The sequence below is a fragment of the Lithobates pipiens genome, unplaced genomic scaffold (genome assembly GCF_037356315.1).
Source record: "Lithobates pipiens isolate NorthernLeopardFrog02 unplaced genomic scaffold, aLitPip1_a1.2 Scaffold_37, whole genome shotgun sequence".
In the NCBI taxonomy this organism is placed as follows: domain Eukaryota; kingdom Metazoa; phylum Chordata; class Amphibia; order Anura; family Ranidae; genus Lithobates; species Lithobates pipiens.
This window is the reverse complement of record NW_027507825.1, coordinates 16,222,145-16,244,167: the sequence shown is the minus strand read 5'-3', so window position 1 is coordinate 16,244,167 and position 22,023 is coordinate 16,222,145. Positions and strand designations below refer to the sequence as shown.

Genomic DNA, 22,023 nt, shown 5'->3' with positions numbered 1-22,023 from the left:
AACAGAAGAGCAGCAGGGTTCAGTGTTGGGCCAGATGAGCAGGGGGTAGAGCAGTGGGGCAGATGTGAAAGGAGGTGTATTGGTGGGACATATGAGTAGGGGGATACAGTGGTGGGCTAGAAGAGCAGGGGTATACAGAGGCGAGACAGGTGTGGAGGAGGTACAATGGTTAAGCAGGTGAGAAAGCTTGTTACAGTGGTGGGGCAGATTAGCAGATGGGTTCAGTGTAGAGACAGATGAGAAGGTAATTCAGTAGTGAGACAGAAGAACATGGGGATGCGGCAGTGGAGCCAGGGGGTTTACAGTGGTAGGACAGAATAGCAAGGGGATACCAGTGGTGGGGCAGATGGGCAGGAGGTACAGTGGTGGGAGGAATGAGAAGGGGGTTCAGCGATGGGACAGAAAGGCAGGGGGTTACAGTGGGAGGAGAAAGGAGGTACATTGGTGGAACAGATGAGCAGGGGGTTACAGCGGTGGGGCAGAGGAGCAGGGGGTTACAGCGGTGGAGCAGAGGAGCAGGGGGTTACAGCGGTGGGGCAGAGGAGCAGGTGAACAGAGGTGGGACAGATGTACAGGAGGTACAGTTGTGGGGCAGATGAGAAAGGGGGTTACAGTGGTGGGGCAGATGAGCAGATAAGTTCAGTGTTAGGACAGATGAGAAGAGCAGGGAGTTCATTGGTGGAGCAAATGTGCATGGAGGTACAGTGGTGGGACCGATGAGAAAGGGGGGACATTGGTGGGACAGATGAGCAGGGGCTTACAGAGGTGGACCAGATGTGCAGGGGGTTACAGAGGTGGACCAGATGTGCAGGGGGTTACAGTGGTGGACCAGATGTGCAGGGGGTTACAGTGGTGGAGCAAATGTGCAGGGGGTTACAGTGGTGGGGCAGATGTGCAGGGGGTTACAGTGGTGGGGCACATGTGCAGGGGGTTACAGTGGTGGGGCACATGTGCAGGGGGTTACAGTGGTGGGGCACATGTGCAGGGGGTTACAGTGGTGGGGCACATGTGCAGGGGGTTACAGTGGTGGGGCACATGTGCAGGGGGTTACAGTGGTGGGGCAGATGTGCAGGGGGTTACAGTGGTGGGGCAGATGTGCAGGGGGTTACAGTGGTGGGGCAGATGTGCAGGGGGTTACAGTGGTGGGGCAGATGTGCAGGGGGTTACAGTGGTGGGGCAGATGTGCAGGGGGTTACAGTGGTGGGGCAGATGTGCAGGGGGTTACAGTGGTGGGGCAGATGTGCAGGGGGTTACAGTGGTGGGGCAGATGTGCAGGGGGTTACAGTGGTGGGGCAGATGTGCAGGGGGTTACAGTGGTGGGGCAGATGTGCAGGGGGTTACAGTGGTGGGGCAGATGTGCAGGGGGTTACAGTGGTGGGGCAGATGTGCAGGGGGTTACAGTGGTGGGGCAGATGTGCAGGGGGTTACAGTGGTGGGGCAGATGTGCAGGAGAGTACAGTGGTGGGGCAGATGTGCAGGAGAGTACAGTGGTGGGGCAGATGTGCAGGAGAGTACAGTGGTGGGGCAGATGTGCAGGAGAGTACAGTGGTGGGGCAGATGAGCAAGGTAGTACAGTGGTGGGGCAGATGAGCAAGGTAGTACAGTGGTGGGGCAGATGTGCAGGAGAGAACAGTGGTGGGGCAGATGAGCAAGGTAGTACAGTGGTCTGAGGTGTGGAGACGCATGAATTGGGGCTGATCTGTGACCCGAGAGTGCAGGATGTTAATTTCTCACTACTAAAGAAGTTTACAGCATTTACTTTATAAAAAATCCTTTTCGTGATTGAGAGTGTGAAGTTGACATTTTTTTGTTATAAAATCTGCATTTTAAATTTTTTTGAAAAAATAAATGGTCACACTGTGCTAAAAGGGTTACCTACCTTTGTTCTAGGGCCTCTGCATTCATTTTCTATCTATCTAATTTTCAAGCAAAAAAATACAGATTTTTACATGAAAACAAAGTGTCAGAAAAGGGCCTGGAGGAGAACTGCATATACACCATTTTCCAGTAAAATAAACAGATGGTTATAATCTGGGAGTAGATGATTTTGTGTCCTCAGTACTTAAATGAATGGTATTTGTCTCCACCTACAATCTACTCTCACAGAGCGGGCAATTAAACATACCAGGAAGGTCCAGCATGCAGCAAGACGCTGCTAATGAATGGCCCCTCTGCAGAGGAGTGTCACCTGGCACTGAGCCCCGGGTTCCTGTAACGCAGCTGTTAAGCCTTAAACAAGCAGTACAAGCCAGGAGGCAATTCCTAGCTATTCAGACTATGCAAACTAGCCAAGTCATAATGGTGGTGCTCAGGAAAGTCACACAAAAACAAGATATGCAAAGCAACTGCTCTAAATACGGATACACCGGGAACTGGGCATCTGCAAACAAACATAGTGCTGAAATATTTACCCTAAACCAAACCTGTCACTGCTCTAACACATGCAAGATTGGTATTAGAAATAAAATACCAGCACCTAGAAGAGACTGCGTACACCTGAACATTGGTTCTGAAGTGCCTTGGGGATCTCTCTCATGCAAATACTGTTCTGAGTGAGGCAGCGAGTGCTTTGGCCAAAACCACTCCTACTGCGTCAGAAAAATGATGGGCAGTCAGAAAGGGAAGCAGGGGAGGAAGGTAAAGGAGAACACGTGTTAAAGTTATAGGAAAGTCTAATTAAGTTATTCTTCCTATTTAAGCTGTATAGCCTGTATAAAAAATAAATGTATATATATATATATATATATATATATATATATATATATATATATATATATATATATATATATATATATATATATATATATATATATATATATATATATATATATACACACACACATTTAAATCCACTTGTCACATGCTCCAGCTCCTAAGAGCTCTGATGTCACCCCCATGCTCCAATCGCCTCTCTGTTGTCGGCACACCCTCATTTTCCTGCAGCAGTCGATTTCTGACACAAGGGAGCTGGAGATACTAGATCACATGACCACAAGGGAGCTGGAGATACTAGATCACATGACAACAAGGGAGCTGGAGATACTAGATCACATGACCACAAGGGAGCTGGAGATACTAGATCACATGACAACAAGGGAGCTGGAGATACTAGATCACATGACCACAAGGGAGCTGCTTAAAAAAAGGAATGTATACAGATACATAGATTATACAGGCTATGAAGAATAGGTAGGAGGATGGGGGAGTCAGGAAACCTATAATTAGCCCTTTTTTTCCCCATTTTAAGTATACGAGATGGAAAAAGAAGGAAGCAAGGGAGGAGGAAGTAAGGAATGAAGGAAGGAAAAAGATGACGGATGCAAAGAAAGGAGAGACAAAGGAAGCAAGGAAAGGAGAGACAAAGGAAGAAAGGAAAGGAGAGACAAAGGAAGGAAGGAAGGAAGGAAGGAGAGACAACCAAGGAAAGAAAAATGAAGGAAGCAAGGAAGGAGAAATGAAGGAAGCAAGAAAGGAGAAATGAAGGAAGCAAGAAAGGAGAAATGAAGGAAGCAAGAAAGGAGAAATGAAGGAAGCAAGAAAGGAGAAATGAAGGAAGCAAGAAAGGAGAAATGAAGGAAGCAAGAAAGGAGAGATGAGGAAGCAAGAGGGAAAATGAAGGAAGCAAGGGAGAAGAGACGAGGAAGCAAGGGAGAAGAGACGTGGAGTCAAGGGAGAAGAGACGTGGAGTCAAGGGAGAAGAGACGTGGAGTCAAGGGAGAAGAGACGTGGAGTCAAGGGAGAAGAGACGTGGAGTCAAGGGAGAAGAGACGTGGAGTCAAGGGAGAAGAGACGTGGAGTCAAAGGAGAAGTGCAAGGGAGAAGAGACGAGGAGTCAAGGGAGAAGAGACGAGGAGTCAAGGGAGAAGAGACGAGGAGTCAAGGGAGAAGAGACGAGGAGTCAAGGGAGAAGAGACGAGGAGTCAAGGGAGAAGAGACGAGGAGTCAAGGGAGAAGAGAAGAGGAGTCAAGGGAGAAGAGACGAGGAAGCAAGCAAGGAGAGACGAGGAAGCAAGGGAGAAGAGACGAGGAAGCAAGGATAGACACAGAAGCAAGGGAGAAGAGATGAGGAAGCAAGGGAGAAGAGACGAGGAAGGGAGAAGAGACGAGGAAGCAAGGGAGAAGAGACGAGGAAGCAAGGGAGAAGAGACGAGGAAGCAAGCAAGGATAGACGAGGAAGCAAGGGAGAAGAGACGAGGAAGCAAGGGAGAAGAGACGAGGAAGCAAGGGAGAAGAGACGAGGAAGCAAGGGAGAAGAGACAAGGAAGCAAGGGAGAAGAGACAAGGAAGCAAGGGAGAAGAGACAAGGAAGCAAGGGAGAAGAGACGAGGAAGCAAGCAAGGATAGATGAGGAAGCAAGGGAGAAAAGAAGAGGAAGCAAGGGAGAAGAGACGAGGAAGCAAGGGAGAAGAGACGAGGAAGCAAGGGAGAAGAGACGAGGAAGCAAGGGAGAAGAGACGAGGAAGCAAGGGAGAAGAGACGAGGAAGCAAGGGAGAAGAGACGAGGAAGCAAGGGAGAAAAGACGAGGAAGCAAGGGAGAAAAGACGAGGAAGCAAGGGAGAAGTGACGAGGAAGCAAGGGAGAAGTGACGAGGAAGCAGGGCATGAGAGAGCAAGTAAGGAAGCAAGGAGAGCGCAAGAAAAGAAGAAAGGAGAGCGCAAGAAAAGAAGAAAGGAGAGCGCAAGAAAAGAAGAAAGGAGAGCGCAAGAAAAGAAGAAAGGAGAGCGCAAGAAAAGAAGAAAGGAGGAAGGAGAGAGAGAAAGGAAGGGAAAAAATATCTTACTTTCTTTCCTATTTATCTGGCATGCAGATTAAAAGGCCACAGCTCCAGAGAGAATTGAGGCCACTGGATTAGTATGACGACCCGGCATTCACACTGAAATTTGAACTATTTTATAGGTAGGGTTTCGGGTTTGGTTAGCAAGATTGACTGAAGGGAAATTCTTGTGTTGTTACCCCACTTGCATGCACTTGGTCTCTGCTAGTCAGAAGCTGATATATCGGGGTTCATTTACTAAAATTAACACTTTGCTAAGTAAACAGCCTTTATATCTTTAGAAAATTAAGCCCAGTGAATGCTTCTGATGAGGTAATATGAGCTAGACGCTTTTTTTTAACTTTATATTAGATTGTAAGCTCTTCTGAGCAGGGCCCTCTTAACCCTCCTGTATTTTATTGTATTGTAACTGTATTGTCTCCCTTTTCAGTAGTAAAGCGCTGTGCAAACTGCTGGCGCTATATATAAATCCTGTATAATACAATAATGATGTTGCAATTTAACAAAGGGCACCAAGGGGGTCTAAAGCATAGTTTGGAAAAACAAACTATCAGGTCACCTTACCTGCCGAGATATTGCCAGCTGCAGAGCGAGGTAGAATGCCGCCTGATGGTCTGTTGGCGTTAGGCTGTGAGCCCTGAGGAGACAAGAATCAAAACAGTCAATAACATGTCTAACACTGTGCCACGGAGTATGCTTTCCCTTTAAATGAATGGCTGCAGAAAGACAGAAATACCTTAAAGTATATCTAAACCCGGGAACATAAATGTAAGATATTGTAGCTTACCGGTCCTTAGATGTGACGGCTACATTGGTTTTCTTTTTCTGGCTTTTTTCCCTTTATTTTCACGATATACTTGCACATTATGACTAACTTACCTCTTGGTTTGCTCTCTACCAGCAATGACAGCTCAGCGCTCCCATCATCTCTCCGTCTCTGCCATCTTTTGTGCCACTTCTTCCTCATCTGGCATTTTCCTTGATGTAACTCCCACATATGTGCAGAGGAAATGCCTAATCCCAGCACTTGGCTCCACTTTCAACACCTTACAAAGGCTGACAGCATGCACGGAGTGTACACTGCACATTGCATGCACCAAAAAAATAAAAATAAAAAATTGCTAGGAGAAAAGGGGGTGAGACACACAAAGCCTCTCCTTCCAAAATATTCTACCTACTAACAATTTTTAACCACCTCCCACCTGGCCACTACATATATACGGCCAGGAGGGCGCTTCCTCCTTCTGAGTACACATTCAGGAACGTTACTCAGGAGGGGGATTGTGTGTGCGCGCATGACCGTGCAACGGCGCAATCTCGATGCGCTCATGCCGCCCGGCTGCTGCTGTGCAGGTGGTTACAGGAAGTTGATGCCAAGACTGTCAGGTACCCATACTTAACAAGGAACTGAATTCTGCTCACATAATTTGTAATAAAACATCTTTGCCATTCTGAAACTTCCCTCCAACCACTTTGCATAGTTTTTTTTTTATATATATACTGCGATTTTGTACTGCTGCAGATATCTCCATCCACTGAGTCTGGCTGCAGCCATTTTAACTGTGGGCAGCTGAAGCTGCTGCCTGTTCATTTCCTAGATTTACACAGAGACACACCTCCAGCTCTGCAGCTCTCATTGGCCCACTTATGACTCACCCCTCCTCCCTTCCTGGAAAACTCTCAGGAGAGAGAGAGAGCGCTGTGTATGTTGTCATTAACCTGGGCCAGGGATATGCAATTAGCGGACCTCCAGCTGTTGCAAAACTACAAGTTCCAACATGCCTCTGCCTCTGGGAGTCATGCTTGTGGCTGTCAGAGTCTTGCTATGCCTGATGGGAGTTGTAGTTCTGCCACAGCTGGAGGTCCACTAATTGCATATCCCTGGCCTAGGCTAATGACCAGACAAGAAACAAGAAGTGGGCTGTATAAGGTATTTACTGAGAGAAAAAAATGTTTTACAATCCAGATTTAAAACAACCAGGGCAGACGATTTATTAGATGGAAAGATGAAAAAATTACTGAAGGTCCGATTTAAAGTGCTTGTAAACCCCAGACATGAAATATGAATAAAGCATATCCCCCTCTATAGCGTGTACTTGTCTTAATCCAGAGCACTAAACATAATTTCTGTCTGCTGCTTCTTTCCTCTGCTATCAGCACCAGTCACTTTTGACAAGTTTTCTCGACACCAAGAGAAAAATGGGGAGGGAACTCCAGCACACAGCCTGTGATGGACAGCCTCAGCTCCGTTCCTGTGTGAAGAGGGGTGTGTGCCTTCCCTCCAATCAGCTCTTATAGCACTCCTCACCGAGAGCAGACTGCAACTTCAGTTTTCCGCAACCCCTTTTTTCTGAACTCTCAGACAAGCTGTAAATTATGGACTTTGAGCTGATGTAGAGAAAAGAAGACACCAGATAAACATGTAAAACTTATGTAGGAGGATTTTTTTTTCACTGGGCATAGAGAAGAGTTTACAAGCACTTTAACCACTTCTGGACCACCCACCGCACAAACTGCGGAGGGGTGGCCGGGCTGCGTTAACCAACATACCTGTAAGTTGGTCCATGCACCATGCATGAGATACAGTGGGCGTGCGCACCCGCGGGTCTGGCAGACTCGATGACCGCTGGCCACCCACGTCCGTGGAACAGAGACGGGGGGGTTCCCAGTTCTGACAGGGGACACTACTGACATCACTGTTTCTACTGATCAGGAACAGTGATCTCTGTCATGTCCCAGTAAACCCATCCCCCACACAGTTAGCACACATCCAGGGAACAGCGTGATCACCCCCTAGTGTTAACCTCTTCTTCCTTGCTAGTGTCATTCATACATTGATCAGTGCATTTTTTTTTTTAGCACTGATCACTGTATTAATGTTACCGGTCCCCAAAAAAGTTGGGGTCAGTTTTGTCCGTCGCAATGTCAAAGTCCCTCTAAAAATCACGGATCGCCACCATTACCAGTAAAAAAATAAAATAAAAGTCCATAAATCTAACCCATCGTTTGTAGACGCAATAACCTTTGCACAAACCAATCAATATACTCTTATTACGATTTTTCTTTACCAAACATATGTAGAAGAATAAATTATATATATATATATATACACACACCCCGACTTAAACTGATGAATAATTCATTTAATTATTATTTAATTAATCATAAACAATTCAAGTCATTTCTAGCAGAGAGTAAAAAATATTGTAGTTTTTTCAAAATTGACGGTCTTTTTTTGTTTATAGCGCAAAAAAAATTGGGTACTGTGCCGCATGACCACATAATTGTCAGTTAAAGCAACGCAGTGCAGTATCACAAAAAATGGCCTAATCATTAAGGGGGTAAATCCTTCCAGGGATTTAAAGGAGTACAGCCAAAGCTCGTTTGGCTGTACTTCTCCACAGTGGATCACAGGAGTGCAGTTTGTTCTGCACTCCTGCAACCAATTTGCAGCAGACTGAAGCTTGCTGTCAGCTGACGTCTAGGAGCCAGTCCAGGTTAGGGAAAGATTGCGGTACTATGGTCGGGATCCATCCACATACCTGGAACGGCACATGGCTCAGCCTCTCAGTGATCCACCCCCCCCCCCCCACGGCTCAATGCTCCAGTGACCAAGGAGGGGGCAGACCAGAGACCCAGTGACTGAAAGTCGCAAGCTCTCTGCTCAGGGAGCTGTGAGAACCGAGTGACCAGTGTTGTTTGATCGCTCGGTTACCAGTTTTAGAGCAAGGGGGGTGTATGATTAACCCCCGGAAAAAAAATACCCATAATCCAGTTTTAAAGTTTTTAGTTATCCATCTATCCATTTTTTGGCCCCAATATAATATCAGATACAAAACAGCTTCAGATTTTAAAAACTGGCAAAAATAAAATGAATTAAGGAAAAAAATAGGATTTTTGTACTCACCATAAAATCCTTTTCTCTGAAGTTCACTCACTGACACAGCTCCATTAATCTCGACCATAGGGTTGTTACGCCACCTTCAGGAGAGGGCTAGACAGAACATGTTATACATGTGAAAAAACAGAACTTTACAGTTCTGCCCAGGGGGCGGTCCCTCCAGTAGCATACCCTCAGCCTGCGTCCTGCTGCTCAGTACGTTAACAAGCAGTATAACGTAAACCAATAGGAGGGGAGGGTGCTGTGTCAGTCAGTGAACTTCAGAGAAAAGGATTTTACGGTGACTACAAAAATCCCATTTTCTCTTTCGTTCACTGACTGACACAGCTCCATTAATCTTGACCATAGGGACCCCCCAAGCAGTGTCCTAACGAGGGGTAGGAACAGCGTAAAAAAACTTCACCCACAACCAGAAGTGCTCCCTAAACAAGGGAGTCACCACCTTATCTAACCGCATCAGAACTTGCGGTCAACAATGCAACAGTGCATTATACGCAAAAGTAACTATTTTCTTTAAACAAAAAAAAAAAGAGTGCAGAATTGCAATATTACATGGCCTCCTGCAAAACTTTTATGGCCAAAGCAGGCATCAGACGATGCGCTTACATCCACTTTGTAGAATTTGGTAAAAGTATGAATGGACAACCACGTCGCCTCCTCACACACTTGAGCGACTGACGCTCGATGTTGGAAGCCCAAGAGGTTCCACTTGCCCTGGCGGAATGGGCCGTGACAGGAAAGGGGAGGCACCTGCCCCTTCAAGGCGTAGGCCTGTAATACAATCTGTCTGACCCACTTAGAAATGGTGGCCGACAAGACCACCATACCTTTCTTCAGGCCAGCTACTGAAACGAACAGAGAGTCTGACTCCCGAAAGGGAGCCGTGGCAGACAAATACACCCTTAGGGCCCTGACTATGTCCAGGGAATAAAGGACCCCCTCTTAAGCCCTTGTACACACGGTCGGAGATTCCGACAACCAAATCAGTCGGATCTTGTCCGAAACTGTTGCATACACACGGTCGGACAAAGTTGTCGGAAAATCCGATCTTTCAGAACCTGATGACGTAATTTCGTTACGATGGGACTACGTTCACGCTAGTAGCCAATAGCTTTGATGTAGGAATTTGATCTGAGCATGTGTGGCACTTTGTCCGATCGGAATTCTCTACACATGATCGGAGTATGTCCGATCGGAGCATTTTGTCGGAAAATATTTCCGGCAAGTTGGAAAAGTTGGTCCGACGGATATTCCGACGGAAACAGTCTGATGCAGACCACACACAGTCGGAATATCCGACAAAACGCTCCGATCGGACACATTCCGTCAGAGTCTCCGATCATGTGTACAAGGGCTTAGAATGTGTCGGTTTAGGACACAGAGATAACAATGTCTTCATTGATGTGAAATGCTGAAACCACCTTCGGCAGAAAAGAAAGTTGCAAACGCAACACCATCTTATCCTTATGGATAACAAGGCCGCCAGTTCCGAAACCCTCCTGGCCGAAGTAATGGCCAGTAGGACTACCACTTTCTGAGAAAGAGTCAACAAAAATTTTCCGGATGTTCTCCAACGGCAGTTTCTGAAGCGTCAATAATACCAGGTTCAGATCCCACGGGGGTAAAAGGTGCATGCACCGGAGGGAATACATGCTGGACCCCTTGAATAAAAGTGCTCACTAGAGAGTGAGAAGCCCCAGGGTCATTGGAAAAAAACAGCCAAGGCTCATATTTGTCCCTCAATGGTGCTTAAAAGCAATTTCTGGTCTACTCCTCGCTGTAGAAACAGCAGGATCCTGGAAACGGAATAGGTGCGCAGACGCCATCCTTTCTCTTCACACATGGAGATGTAGGCCTTCCAGGTACGATGGTATATCTTCTGAGAAAAAGATTTTCATGCTCTCAACAGTTGAAATCACAGAGTCCAACAGGCCCCGGTTTCTTAGCACCTGGCTCTCAACAGTCATGTCGTCAAAACCAGCGATGGTAAAGCAGGATGGAGAATCGGACCTTGACACAGATGGTCCTCTCGCAACGCTAGTCGCCAGGGAGCATCCGCAACCAGGCGTACTAAGTCGGCGTGTCAGGGACGCTGAGGCCAATTGAGACAATCAGTATTACTGGAATCTCCTAGGCCTCCACTCTGCAGAGCAGACGTGGTAGCAGCTTTAGCGGAGAAAAGGCGTAGATCAGCCTGTACTGATCCCATGGAGCCACCAGCGCGTCTGACACATCTGCCCAAGGATCTCTTGTCCTGGATACGAATCTTGGCACCTTCCGATTGAGACGGAAGGCCAGAAGATCCACATATGGTGAGCCCCACCGCAGGCACAGTAGCCTGAACACCTCCGGATGCAACGCCCATTCACCTGGGTCCAGCATCTGGTGACTTAGGCAGTCCACCTGCCAGTTTTCTACTCCCAGGATGTAAACGGCCGACAAGGCCGGTACATGTCACTCTGTCCACTGAAGGATGTGAGCGACCTCCCATGCTGCAGCCAAGCTTCTTGTTCCTCCTTGATGGTTGACATATGCCACTGCCGTGGGGTTGTCTGACTGGATCCTGATCAAACGCCCTCGTAGTCTCACTGACCATGTGGAGACTAATAGCCTGATTGCTCGGAGTTCAAGCACATTGATCAGCAACTTGGATTCCTCCCCCAACCAGAGGCCCTGGGTTGACTGTACTCTCAGTACTCCACCCCAGCTGGTCAGGCTGGCGTCTGTTGTGATCACGGTCCAATGTAGAGGTAGGAACGACTTCCCGTACCGAAGTGCCGGGGATGTCAGCCACCAGAGCAGGGAGTCTCTGACTGACTGGCTCACCCGATCTGCCGATCCAGGGATTTGCCCATTTTGTCAATATCTCCTTCTGCAAGACTCTGGTGTGAAACTGGGCATACGGTACCACCTCCAAGGAGGCCACCATGAGGCCCAGAACTTGCATGCAGAAGAGCAGCAACGACCTCTGCGGTTCATCAATAGTTTTACCACGGCTCTGAAGGGAGAAAAACTCTCGCTTCCATGGAGTCCAGCAGTAAGCCTAGGTACTCTAAGCTGAGTCGGTATGAGCACCAACTTCTTACAGGTTCAACAGCCACCAAAATTCATGCAGAGTTTGCATGGTGATCACCACATCCTCTTAATTCTGAGGCAGAGGCTGCTCCCAGAAGGAGATCGTCCAGGTAACTTAGGATTGCGATCCCGCGTTATCGCAACAACGCCAAAATTGGAGCCAATACCTTGGTAAAGACTTAGGGTGCTGAAGCCTAGCCAAAAGGGAGAGTCACAAACTGGTAGTGGGCTTAGCAGAGGAAGCGTATCCAGAGCCACGTCACAAACATACTTAAGGCCAAGCACTAACTGGTCTGCTAGTTCCATGCAGACAGGAGTAGCCTGCTGCTCCTCCATTCGTGGTGCAAAAGTTTTGCCCATTCAGCAAGTGTCTGCAACACAAGTGCTGTGGCCAGTACTGGTCGTATTGCTGACCCCACAACCGCAAACAAGGAACGGGTCACTGCCCATGGGGTCCCCTCTACCGGGATTGTGGTTACTTTAGTTAACCTGGATAGTGGGGGGGGGGGGGGTCCATGATCAGAAGAGCCGACCATTATTTAAGAAGGCTCTCCACAAAGAGGTAACGCACCGCCATGCTTTTTGGGACCGAAAAGGTCAGTTGTGGTCGCTCCCATTCCTTGTATATGAACTTATCGAAATTAGTCAGATATGGAAACACCTTAGGTGTCCGGGCTGGCTTATGGGACACAAAAGGGACCGCACAAACACTGCCTCCACCCTGGCAACAAACTTTTAAGGGCCGCCGACAAAGCGTCCAAAGGCACTGCACTGTTTGCAGACGAGCCGGTTGCAACTGCAGGGAGTTCGGGGAAAGAAACATTAGTTTCTGAAGCCATGCTAACCCACCCTGTCTGCCACCATTGGGGACTTAGGACAGGTGCACAGTCCCACCCTCCTAGCTGCTGCAGACTGAGGGGCCCCCATCACAGAACTCACCACCCTGACCGAGTTCTGTGCCATTCAGCTACAAGTGCCTGCGTCCTGTGTCAGCTCCCAGGTGTCCTGAGTGAGAAACCCCACTGAGCAGCAGGCACCAGCGCTGAGCATAAAAACCACGCTGGGCTACAACAAAATGGCCACCGGCCACCCAGTATAAGGGACATAATCTCAGGGAAAATGGCCGTCGAACTACAGCAAAATGGCTCCTGACCATGCTTTCCACTGAGGCACACCAAACATGGCCGGCAAACAACTGTACAAAGGGAAAAGACAGTAAAAATGGCGGCAGAACAGCGCTATGCCAATCAGCATATGCAGACCTCCAGACACCCACCGGGGAGACCACAGACACCCAGGAACACAGCCACCCAACGCAGCCCACCATCCAGGTGAGAACCCTCAGGGAACCCCTGGCTATAGGCACACACCGGTCAGCAGCCCATCATGCAGGAAGAGAAAAGAGGGAGGAGAGGGACCCCCAAATCTACCTCCCAGGGAATTCCCAGCTGCTCAACCCTGCCGAGGCAGGGAGAGCTGTATTTACCATCTGGACCTGCTGGGAACATCCCATCATAGACCCACTCCCAAAGAGTACAGGGTGGCTGCTGGCCACGGTACACTGTGACACAGACATCAGTAGCCCAGTCATATGTGTGCCCCGGAGCGTTGTGCTCACCGGCCTCCCCTGGAGCCTGAGGGGCATGTCGTGGCCGACCCAGCGCGTAGCTATGATCTGCACACGCTGGATGGCCAGGCTGGGGAGCCTACAAGGATAAGGGTATCCAGCCTGTCACCCAGCCGGCTGTTGATAGTAGATCACAGGATCCAAAAATCTTGCGCAAAAGGCAAACTTCTGCAAAAAAAAAAATCCCAGGACTGATGGTCCCTCAGGGTTCCTATGTCCATCTCCTTCACTAGGCAGAAAAAAACTGAGCTGCAGGAGGCTTTCTGAGGGGACGTTACTGGTGGGACCGCCCCCTGGGCAGAACTGTAAAGTTCTGTTTTTTCACATGTATCACATGTTCCGCCTAGTCCTCTCCTGAAGGTGGCGTAACAACCCTATGGTCAAGATTAATGGAGTGGTGTCAGTGAACGAAAGAGAAATAATAATAAATAATATAATAATAAAAAATAAAATAATAATAAATATAATAATAATAATAAAATAAAAATGATTTTTTTTTTTTTAAACCTTTCAGTTTCTTTTAAAGAATCTGCCAACACACTTACCGCTGGAAGGCGAGGAGGGCTTTCCTCTGTAGATCCTCCTGCATCCCACGCAGAGATGCTGCAAGATAATTGTGTACAGGAATGAGAACAGCATCACCCAATTGTACATCCATCATCCACACATAACATTTCCAGATATGAATTAGGAGGCTGTGCCGCTAAGCTGACATTTCATTGCGGCTCAGCTATAAACAATTCTAGGTGAACCCCCCCGCTCAGAGTAATTTACATCTTAACTGTCCACATGAAGCGACTGCTGTGCAATGTCAGAAAAACAAACGACTCTTCCTGGGGAAAATCCACGACCCGCCCACACCAGCAGAGCTGGCAAATGCCACGCACAGACTAGATTTCTGTCATGCGCATTTAGGAAAATCAAAGTATTTATCAAAGAATTATTATAATACTTATGCAGGATTTATTCAAACAAAGTTTATACTCAAACGCCCTTTGCCACCAACTCGTATAAACGCAAGCGCTCACACACTAACCAGCGTGTGCGTATATTGGAAGGAGTAGAATATCTAATCTAGCAGCTGCTTATATTTATTCCTCACAGGAATAAATTTCATTAATTACACAATATGATCCATAAACAAATAAATATCTAAAAATAATCATCTAAAGATAATTAGTCCTATATAGATCAAGCAGCGCTATTTCATTCAGTGAATCATGATGTTTAGGCTCGGTTCACACAGGGGCGGCACGACTTGCAGCGCGACTCACAGACGCAACCTGCAAACTACTTCAGCGGCGACTTGCAAAACGACTTCTGTATAGAAGTCAATGCAAGCCGTCTGAAGTCGCCCCAAAAATAGTACAGGAACCTTTTTTCTAAGTCGGAGCGACTTGAGTCGCTCCTATTAGAACGGTTCCGTTGTACAGAACGGAGCGCGACTTGTCAGGCGGCTAAGTCGCCTGGACAAGTCGCCCCTGTGTGAACCGAGCCTAATAAGTACTTGTTGACATAAATAAATAAAATAAATCAATCAATATATCAATGCATCAACTTAAAACTCCAGGAGGAACTCTACTCAAAATCAAAGTCCATCACTCATATAGACACAGCTGAATTAGTCCTTTCTTGTGCTGGGATCTATTTCACCACCACCCGTCTCTCCACACGTGCAGAAAATACACTCGAAGGGGGTTTGTGATAAGTAAAGAGCCCCCTTTGGTAATATTACCAGAGCACACTGGTGTAGTCAGCGTTTCACAATTCAAAACTGGCTAGTCCACATTAGTTCTCATTCCTCCTCCTTCCACATTTCATTTCCTTTAAAGCAGTGTTTCTCAATTCCAGTCCTAATGGCCCACTAACAGGTCATGTTTTCAGGATTTCCCTCAGATGGAACAGCTGGGGTAATTACTAAGGCAGTGAAACTGATCAAATCACCTGTGCAAAATAATGGAAAGCCTAAAAACATGACCTGTTAGTGGGCCATGAGGACTGGAATTGAGAAACACTGCCTTAAAGTCTCCCAGACAATGAATGTGCAAAAAAAGAACCGCATATAGTGTGGTCGCCACCCTCAGATGATGTCATTACGACGAAACGCGTCAGGATGGTACCGTACAATAGAGACAATAGCAGCCGCATCGGTGAGATCAGGAAAGGTCGGTCTGAGGAACAATACAGATCCCAGGGATGGGAGAGCGGTAGGACGATCTACATATACCTGAATATCCTGTTGTGAGCTATATTGATGCCTAATGAAGATTTGATGTTTGTGAGTGGAAAATTTGTTGTTTGAACATAAATAAAAGCATATGGTTTTATGCAATTACACTATATGCGGTTTTCTTTTTCTGCACATTCATTGTCATTGTGGGAGACTTTAAGGTAATGAAATGAAATGTGGAAGGAGGAGGAATGAGAACTAATGTGGACTAGCCAGTTTTGAATTGTAAAACGCTGACTACACCAGTGTGCTCTGGTAAGAATATTACCAAAGGGGGGCTCTTCACTTATCACAAACCCCCTTCGAGTGTATTTTCTGCACGTGTGGAGAGACGGGTGGTGGTGAAATAGATCCCAGCACAAGAAAGGACTAATTCAGCTGTGTCTATATGAGTGATGGACTTTGATTTTGAATAGAGTTCCTCCTGGAGTTTTATGTTGATGCATCGATATATTGATTTATTTATTTTATTTATTTATGTCAACGAGTACTTATTAACATCATGATTCACTGAATGAAATAGCGCTGCTTGATCTATATAGGACTAATTATCTTTAGATAATAATTATTTTTAGATATTTATTTGTTTATGGATCATATTGTGTAACATGCAGGATTTATATTGCACCAAAATTTTGGGCAGCCATTTACAATATAATATTACACTTTATGAACATACTGTTGAACACGTCATCATTTTTCTAGGTAAATATATTGGTAAAGGTGCTACTGACATGAAATCTTCAGCACATGTCGGTAACAATCCATACATACAAAGAAACCAAAACAAATAAGCTCAGAAATGAAGTTCTATGTAATAAAATGGAAAGACACAGGGAAAAAGTACTGAACAAGCTAACTGAAATGTATTTAATACTTGGTACAAAATCCTTTGATAGTAATTATTTTAGTTCTTTCCACAGATTTTCTATTAGATTCAAGTCCGGCGATTGGTTGGGCCATTCTAGCAGGTTTATTTTCTTTCTTTCTTTGAAACCAATGGAGAGTTTCCTTGGCTTTGTGTTTGGGATGATTGTCTTGCTGAAATGTCCGCCCTCGTTTCATCTTCATCATCCTTATAGATGGCAGCAGATTTTTATCAAGAATTTTTCAATTCATCTTTCAATGATATGAAGTTTGCCACTATAGTATGCTGAAAAACAGCCCCACAACATGATGTTCCCACCCCCAAACCTCAATATTGGTATGGGGGTGTTTTTGGGGTGATGTGCCATTTGACCTCCAAACATGGTGTGCATCATGGCATCCAAAGAGTTCAATTTTGGCCTCATCTGACCACACTGTATTCTCCCAGTATTTTACATTTCTCTAAATGTTGTGCAGCAAACTTTAAACGAGATTCACCATGCTTTTTCTTCAGCAATAGAGTGTTGTGTGGTGAGCGTTCATACAGGCCAGGACAGGTGAGTGCATTACTTACGGTTTTCTTTGAAATAATTGTACCTGCTAATTTTAGGTCATTCTGAAGCTCTCCACAAGTGTTTCTTGGTCAACTCTTCTGATAATTCTGTTCCCTCCTCTGTCAGAAATCTTGTGAGGAGCACCTGGTCGTGGCCGGTTTATGGTGAAATTAGGTTCTTTCCACTTCCGGATTAGGGCCCCAACAGTGCTCACTGGAACATTCAGAAGTTTAGAAATCCTTCTGTAATCAATGCAATCATTATGATTTGCAACAATGAGGTTGTGAAGGCCTTGAGACAGTGCTTTGCTTTTACCCATCATGAGATGCTTCTTGGGTGACACCTTTTCATAGTCCATCAGTTGAGACTGAACCAGCTGATATTAATTTGCACTGACAATGGGCAGGATTGCTAATTACTGATAGATTTCAGTTGGTGTCTTGGCTTTCCATGCCTTTTTGCATCTCCCTTTCTTCATGTGTTCAATACCTTTTCCCTGTGTCATTACATTTTATTACCCAGAACTTTATTTTTGAACTTATTTGTTTTGGTGTCTTTGTATGTACAGACTGCTTGGGTTGTTACCGACGTGTAGTGAAAATTTCTGGTCAATAGCACCTCTACAAATATATTTACCAAAAAAATTAGTGATGTGATCAACGCTTCTTTAACTTGCTGTATTTTTTCAAGTATTCTGAAGCATCTTTTTGTTTGTATGTTGAATTTGGACATTAAAAGGTAATATTTTAGTTTCTAGGAGATATTACTTTGCTCACAGAACAGCTCAATTCAAAAATGCCCCCCCCCCCCCTTAACCCCTTCACGCCGAGCGTATGCAAATATGCTCCCCCCCCAGCTTGAAAGGGTTGTACCGGGGGGTGCCTGTACTGTTTCTTTTAGAGTAAATGGTCAACTTTCTTGGGATAACAACCGATGGGGCTAAAAGCCGGTCTGCTGGTATCCTAAGGAGCCTGAGGGGATGTCACCCCCCCGTTGCCTTTGAAAGCTCTCCTGTCTCACCAGGAGGCCTGAGCAAATCGGATCCGGCCTCTCGTCTAGTAACCGAGAAGCGATGTTGTGACATCACTTCCGGTTTACTGAAGAATTAAAGGCACCGAATTTTAAAAAAATGACAGCATTCAAAACAGCCAAACTAGGTGTTATGAATGCATTAAAGTGCAAAGGAGGTACTTGGGGTCTTATAGACCATCGATCTTGCCACAAAATCGATCGCAGGTATAACCGGACTAACCTATGCCTGAGTAATGAAACCTAAATGTGAGTGTTTTTAATGCACTTTGTCTATTAAAACTATACAATCTGAACTAAGAGACACATGCTTCCTGTTTGTACACCTGTATATATATATATATATATATATATATATATATATATATATATATATAAATAAAATCAGCCCCCCCCCCACACCTGTATATATGTCAGCACCCCACGCCCCCCCCCCACCACACAGCTATATATATGGCAGCCCCACATACACAAATCTGTACACACACAAGCCTCTGACCCCTCCCTGTACACAAACGGCCCCCCCTCCCTTTCCTTCACAGCCCCTACTCGTAACTTCCTACCTGGTCCCGGCTCGTTTTCACAAAGCTGACATGTTGCTGAGAAGCATAGTACAAGCAGATCACTGTCACACGAGGGGTGCACATGCACATAGTAGCCAGAGATGGCAGTAAAGAGCTTGATTTCTGAGTCAATGACATGAGAACAGCAGAAACGGAGATCGTTTTTGTACTGCACAGCAACGATCCCCTTCACCCGTCCTGCCTTCTTCTGGTCCGGGCGGGCCCCTTACAGTTGTAACAGCTGTATTTTCCTGATGGGGGCCCTGTCTGCATACTAGCTTGGGTCAATGACTCAGAAAACTCTGATGTCAGAGACAGCCAACCAATCAGCACTTTCAGAAGCTGAACAGCGACAGTGACAACCTATATAGCTCTCTAGAAGAGTTTTCTTTTAAAGCCCAAAACATGAATCAGGAATAAAAAACAAATATACACTAAAAGCCTGCAACATGTATTCTGTGTGTACATTACCGTCTGATGCTTGTAAACTATAGGCAAGTCCGAGGGCTAAGAAACCTTTGGCTTTAAATTCGGGAGTTTTGTCACTGCAGTCAACAACCAATTTGGCGAACCGTTCAGCTTCATCCATCTGCAAAAGGTGTAACAGTCAAAAATACAAAGGTCCAGGGAAAATTATACTTATTTTTATTTTTTACCCATTTAAGGCCCGGGCCTATTTTTTCAGACTGTGCGTTTACAAGTTAAAATCTTTTATTTTTCTAGAAAATTACTTAGAACCCCCAAACATTATATATTTTTCTAACTCCTTATAGAATAAAATAGCTGTCGTTGCAATACTTTGTCAAACCGTATTTGCGCAGCAGTCTTACAAGCACACTTTTTGTGGAAAAAAAAATACACTTTTTTGAATTAAAAAACAGTAAAGTTAGCTCATTTTTTTTTTTATATTGTAAAAGATAATGTTACGCCAAGGAAATCGATACCCAACATGTCATGCTTCAAAATTGCGCCCGCTCGTGGAATGGCGAAAATATTTTACCCTTAAAAAGTAAGTAGAATAGAGTTAAAGGAGGTCTAGGGCTAGAATTATTGCAGCGATACCTCACATGTGTGGTTTGAACACCATTTTCATATGCGGGTGCGACTCACGTATGCGTTCGCTTCTGCGCATTAACTTTTTTTGACACTGTCCTTTAAAAAAAAAAAGTCTTCCCCCTCACTTGGCAGCCAGCCTTTGATGGGAGAGGATGCTATGGTAAGCGGCGGAGACCACGGTAAGCGGCCGGAGGGCCCCAATATAAGTGATCTTGTGGCAAATCCGCCGCAGAGACCACTTTTATCTGAAAGAGGGCCGCCCTCTGAAAAAAGAGGATACTGGGGTTATTTTGAAGATAGTTGCTGCCATAACAACGATAATCCTCTTCAAAATGCCGACATATAACGACAGCAGGCGTAAGTGGTTAACCACTTCAATACAGGGCACTTTCACCCTCTTCCTGTCCAGGCCAATTTTCAGCTTTCAGCGCTGTTACACTTTGAACGACAATTACATGGTCATGCAAAACTGTACACATATGACATTTTTATCCACACAAATAGAGCTTTCTTTTGATGGTATTTAATCACCATTGGGGTTTTTATTATTTGCTAAACAAAAAAAAACCCAGATATACAGAAAAAGAAAAAAGGAGGATTTTTGCGGCGCTTTTATACCAAAAAATACCAAAAATGTAGATAAAAAGTTATATAAATTTATTAGTACATTTATTTATTTAAAAAAAATAAAAAACAAACAGAAAATTTTGAAAAAAAAAAAGGTTCTTTGTTTCCGTTAGGGTCCTTTCACACAGGGCGGATCAGTGCTGATCCACCCCGTGGATATCCGCTTGCACAGTGGGGATCGCCAGAGCGATCTCCGCTGAGCAGGAAGTGGACAGGTCCGTCTCTGCACACTGCGCAGGGACGGATCTGAGACAGCGCCGCTCTCCCCTATGGAAGATCGGGTGACGAGGGACCGCAGTGTCTGTCGTCACCCGATCCGATGACGGATGGAAAAATAGCTTTTTCCTCCGTCACACTTTTTCGGATCGGAGCGGATCAGATGTCAGCGGACATGTCACCGCTGACATCCGATGCTCCATAGACCTCTATGGAGCATCCCTTCAGGTCCTCCTGAAAAACTGACAGGCGGACCTGAACGGATCGGTAGTGTGAAAGGGGCCTTATACAATTTTGCAAATAAGTTAATTTTTCTCCTTCACTGATGGGCACTCATGAGGCTGCACTGATGGGCACTGGCAAGCCTGTATTAATAAGGTGGCACTGACAAGGCTGCTCTAATAAGTAATAAGGTGGCACCAATAGGCGGCCCTTATATGTTGCAGTGATGGATTTGTTTACATAGGATCAGCTGTGATTGGAGACAGCTGATCACACGGTAAAGAGCCTACATCATCTGCTCTTTACCCTGATTGGTGATGCCCGAGTGGCATTATGCAAAGGATGTCATATGGTATCCAGTCAGGATGGAAAAAGCCACAGCCTGGCCCTCATTCTGCTATAGGCCGGGTGGGAAGGTGTTCAGTTTGCAAAACAGACGGTAGGGTATGTTTTACAGAGATCAAAAGCCCTTTACTCTTTTTAGAGGCAAATGTGTATTTATTGTTATTTTAGAATAATACAAAGACAATTATGAAAAGTTAAACTGATAAACATCATGGGCTACAGACAAAAAGCCCCAGCAGTTGTCTGCAATATAACAGTACAAAACAAAGGGAGGGTCATAATAAAGAAATACAGAAGAACATACCGGTTCATGTACATGAATTGTCTACCTCAGAGGTTAAAACCCCTTTTCTATTTTTATGTGGACTTCTCTATATGCTCCTCAGGGGAGGGGATACAGTGGTCAACGCCCCTGAGGATCTTTCATTTGCGTGATGCTGTTCAGTGAAAGTGGAACTATACCGACACAATCTACTAGTGGATGTATTTTGGAGAATAATCTTTTTCTAACATATCTCCTTCAAGTCTATTATACACAATCAAACCCTAAGGAAAGCTTTCACCTGATTAAAGTGATTGTAAACGATCACCTTGTAAAAACAACCCATTCAGTTTAAAATAGAAATGAAAGGCAAAACATTTGTATATAAATATAATTTTTTTTTTATAAAATACAATTTTTCAATTTTGATTTTAAAGTGATCACATAATCTCTGTTCTCAGCTACATAAGAGCTGGGGGAAGAGAAACAGCAGTACACTGATCTTCCCAGTGAATGGCTGTGCTGGGGGGGGGAGGTGTCAAGACAAGTCTGATCATTGGAGAGCAGGCAGAGTTCCCAGCAAAGCTAGAGAACTGACCACGCTGTGCTCTCATACCTGATGTGGACAGTTTTTAATAGGAAAGCAGAGGGATTGGCAGGAACACCAGGTATTT

The 22,023-nt window shown here is 45.4% G+C and overlaps 1 protein-coding gene across 7 annotated transcripts in view; it reads right to left on the bottom strand.

The window, feature by feature from the left end:
- TTC7B (tetratricopeptide repeat domain 7B) overlaps positions 1 to 22,023 on the bottom strand; it is a 225,331-nt gene that overhangs the window by 75,091 nt on the left and 128,217 nt on the right. For all 7 annotated transcript variants that reach the window (XR_013269953.1, XM_077466764.1, XM_077466766.1 and 4 more), the window contains 3 exons: positions 19,093 to 19,210; positions 13,924 to 13,981; positions 5,340 to 5,412 (listed from right to left, as the gene is read on the bottom strand). Coding sequence is in view for 6 of the 7 variants with exons in the window: in XM_077466764.1 (XP_077322890.1) it covers positions 5,340 to 5,412; positions 13,924 to 13,981; positions 19,093 to 19,210 (249 nt within the window). In the remaining variant the exon portion in view is untranslated. The remainder of the gene's footprint in view (positions 1 to 5,339; positions 5,413 to 13,923; positions 13,982 to 19,092; positions 19,211 to 22,023) is intronic.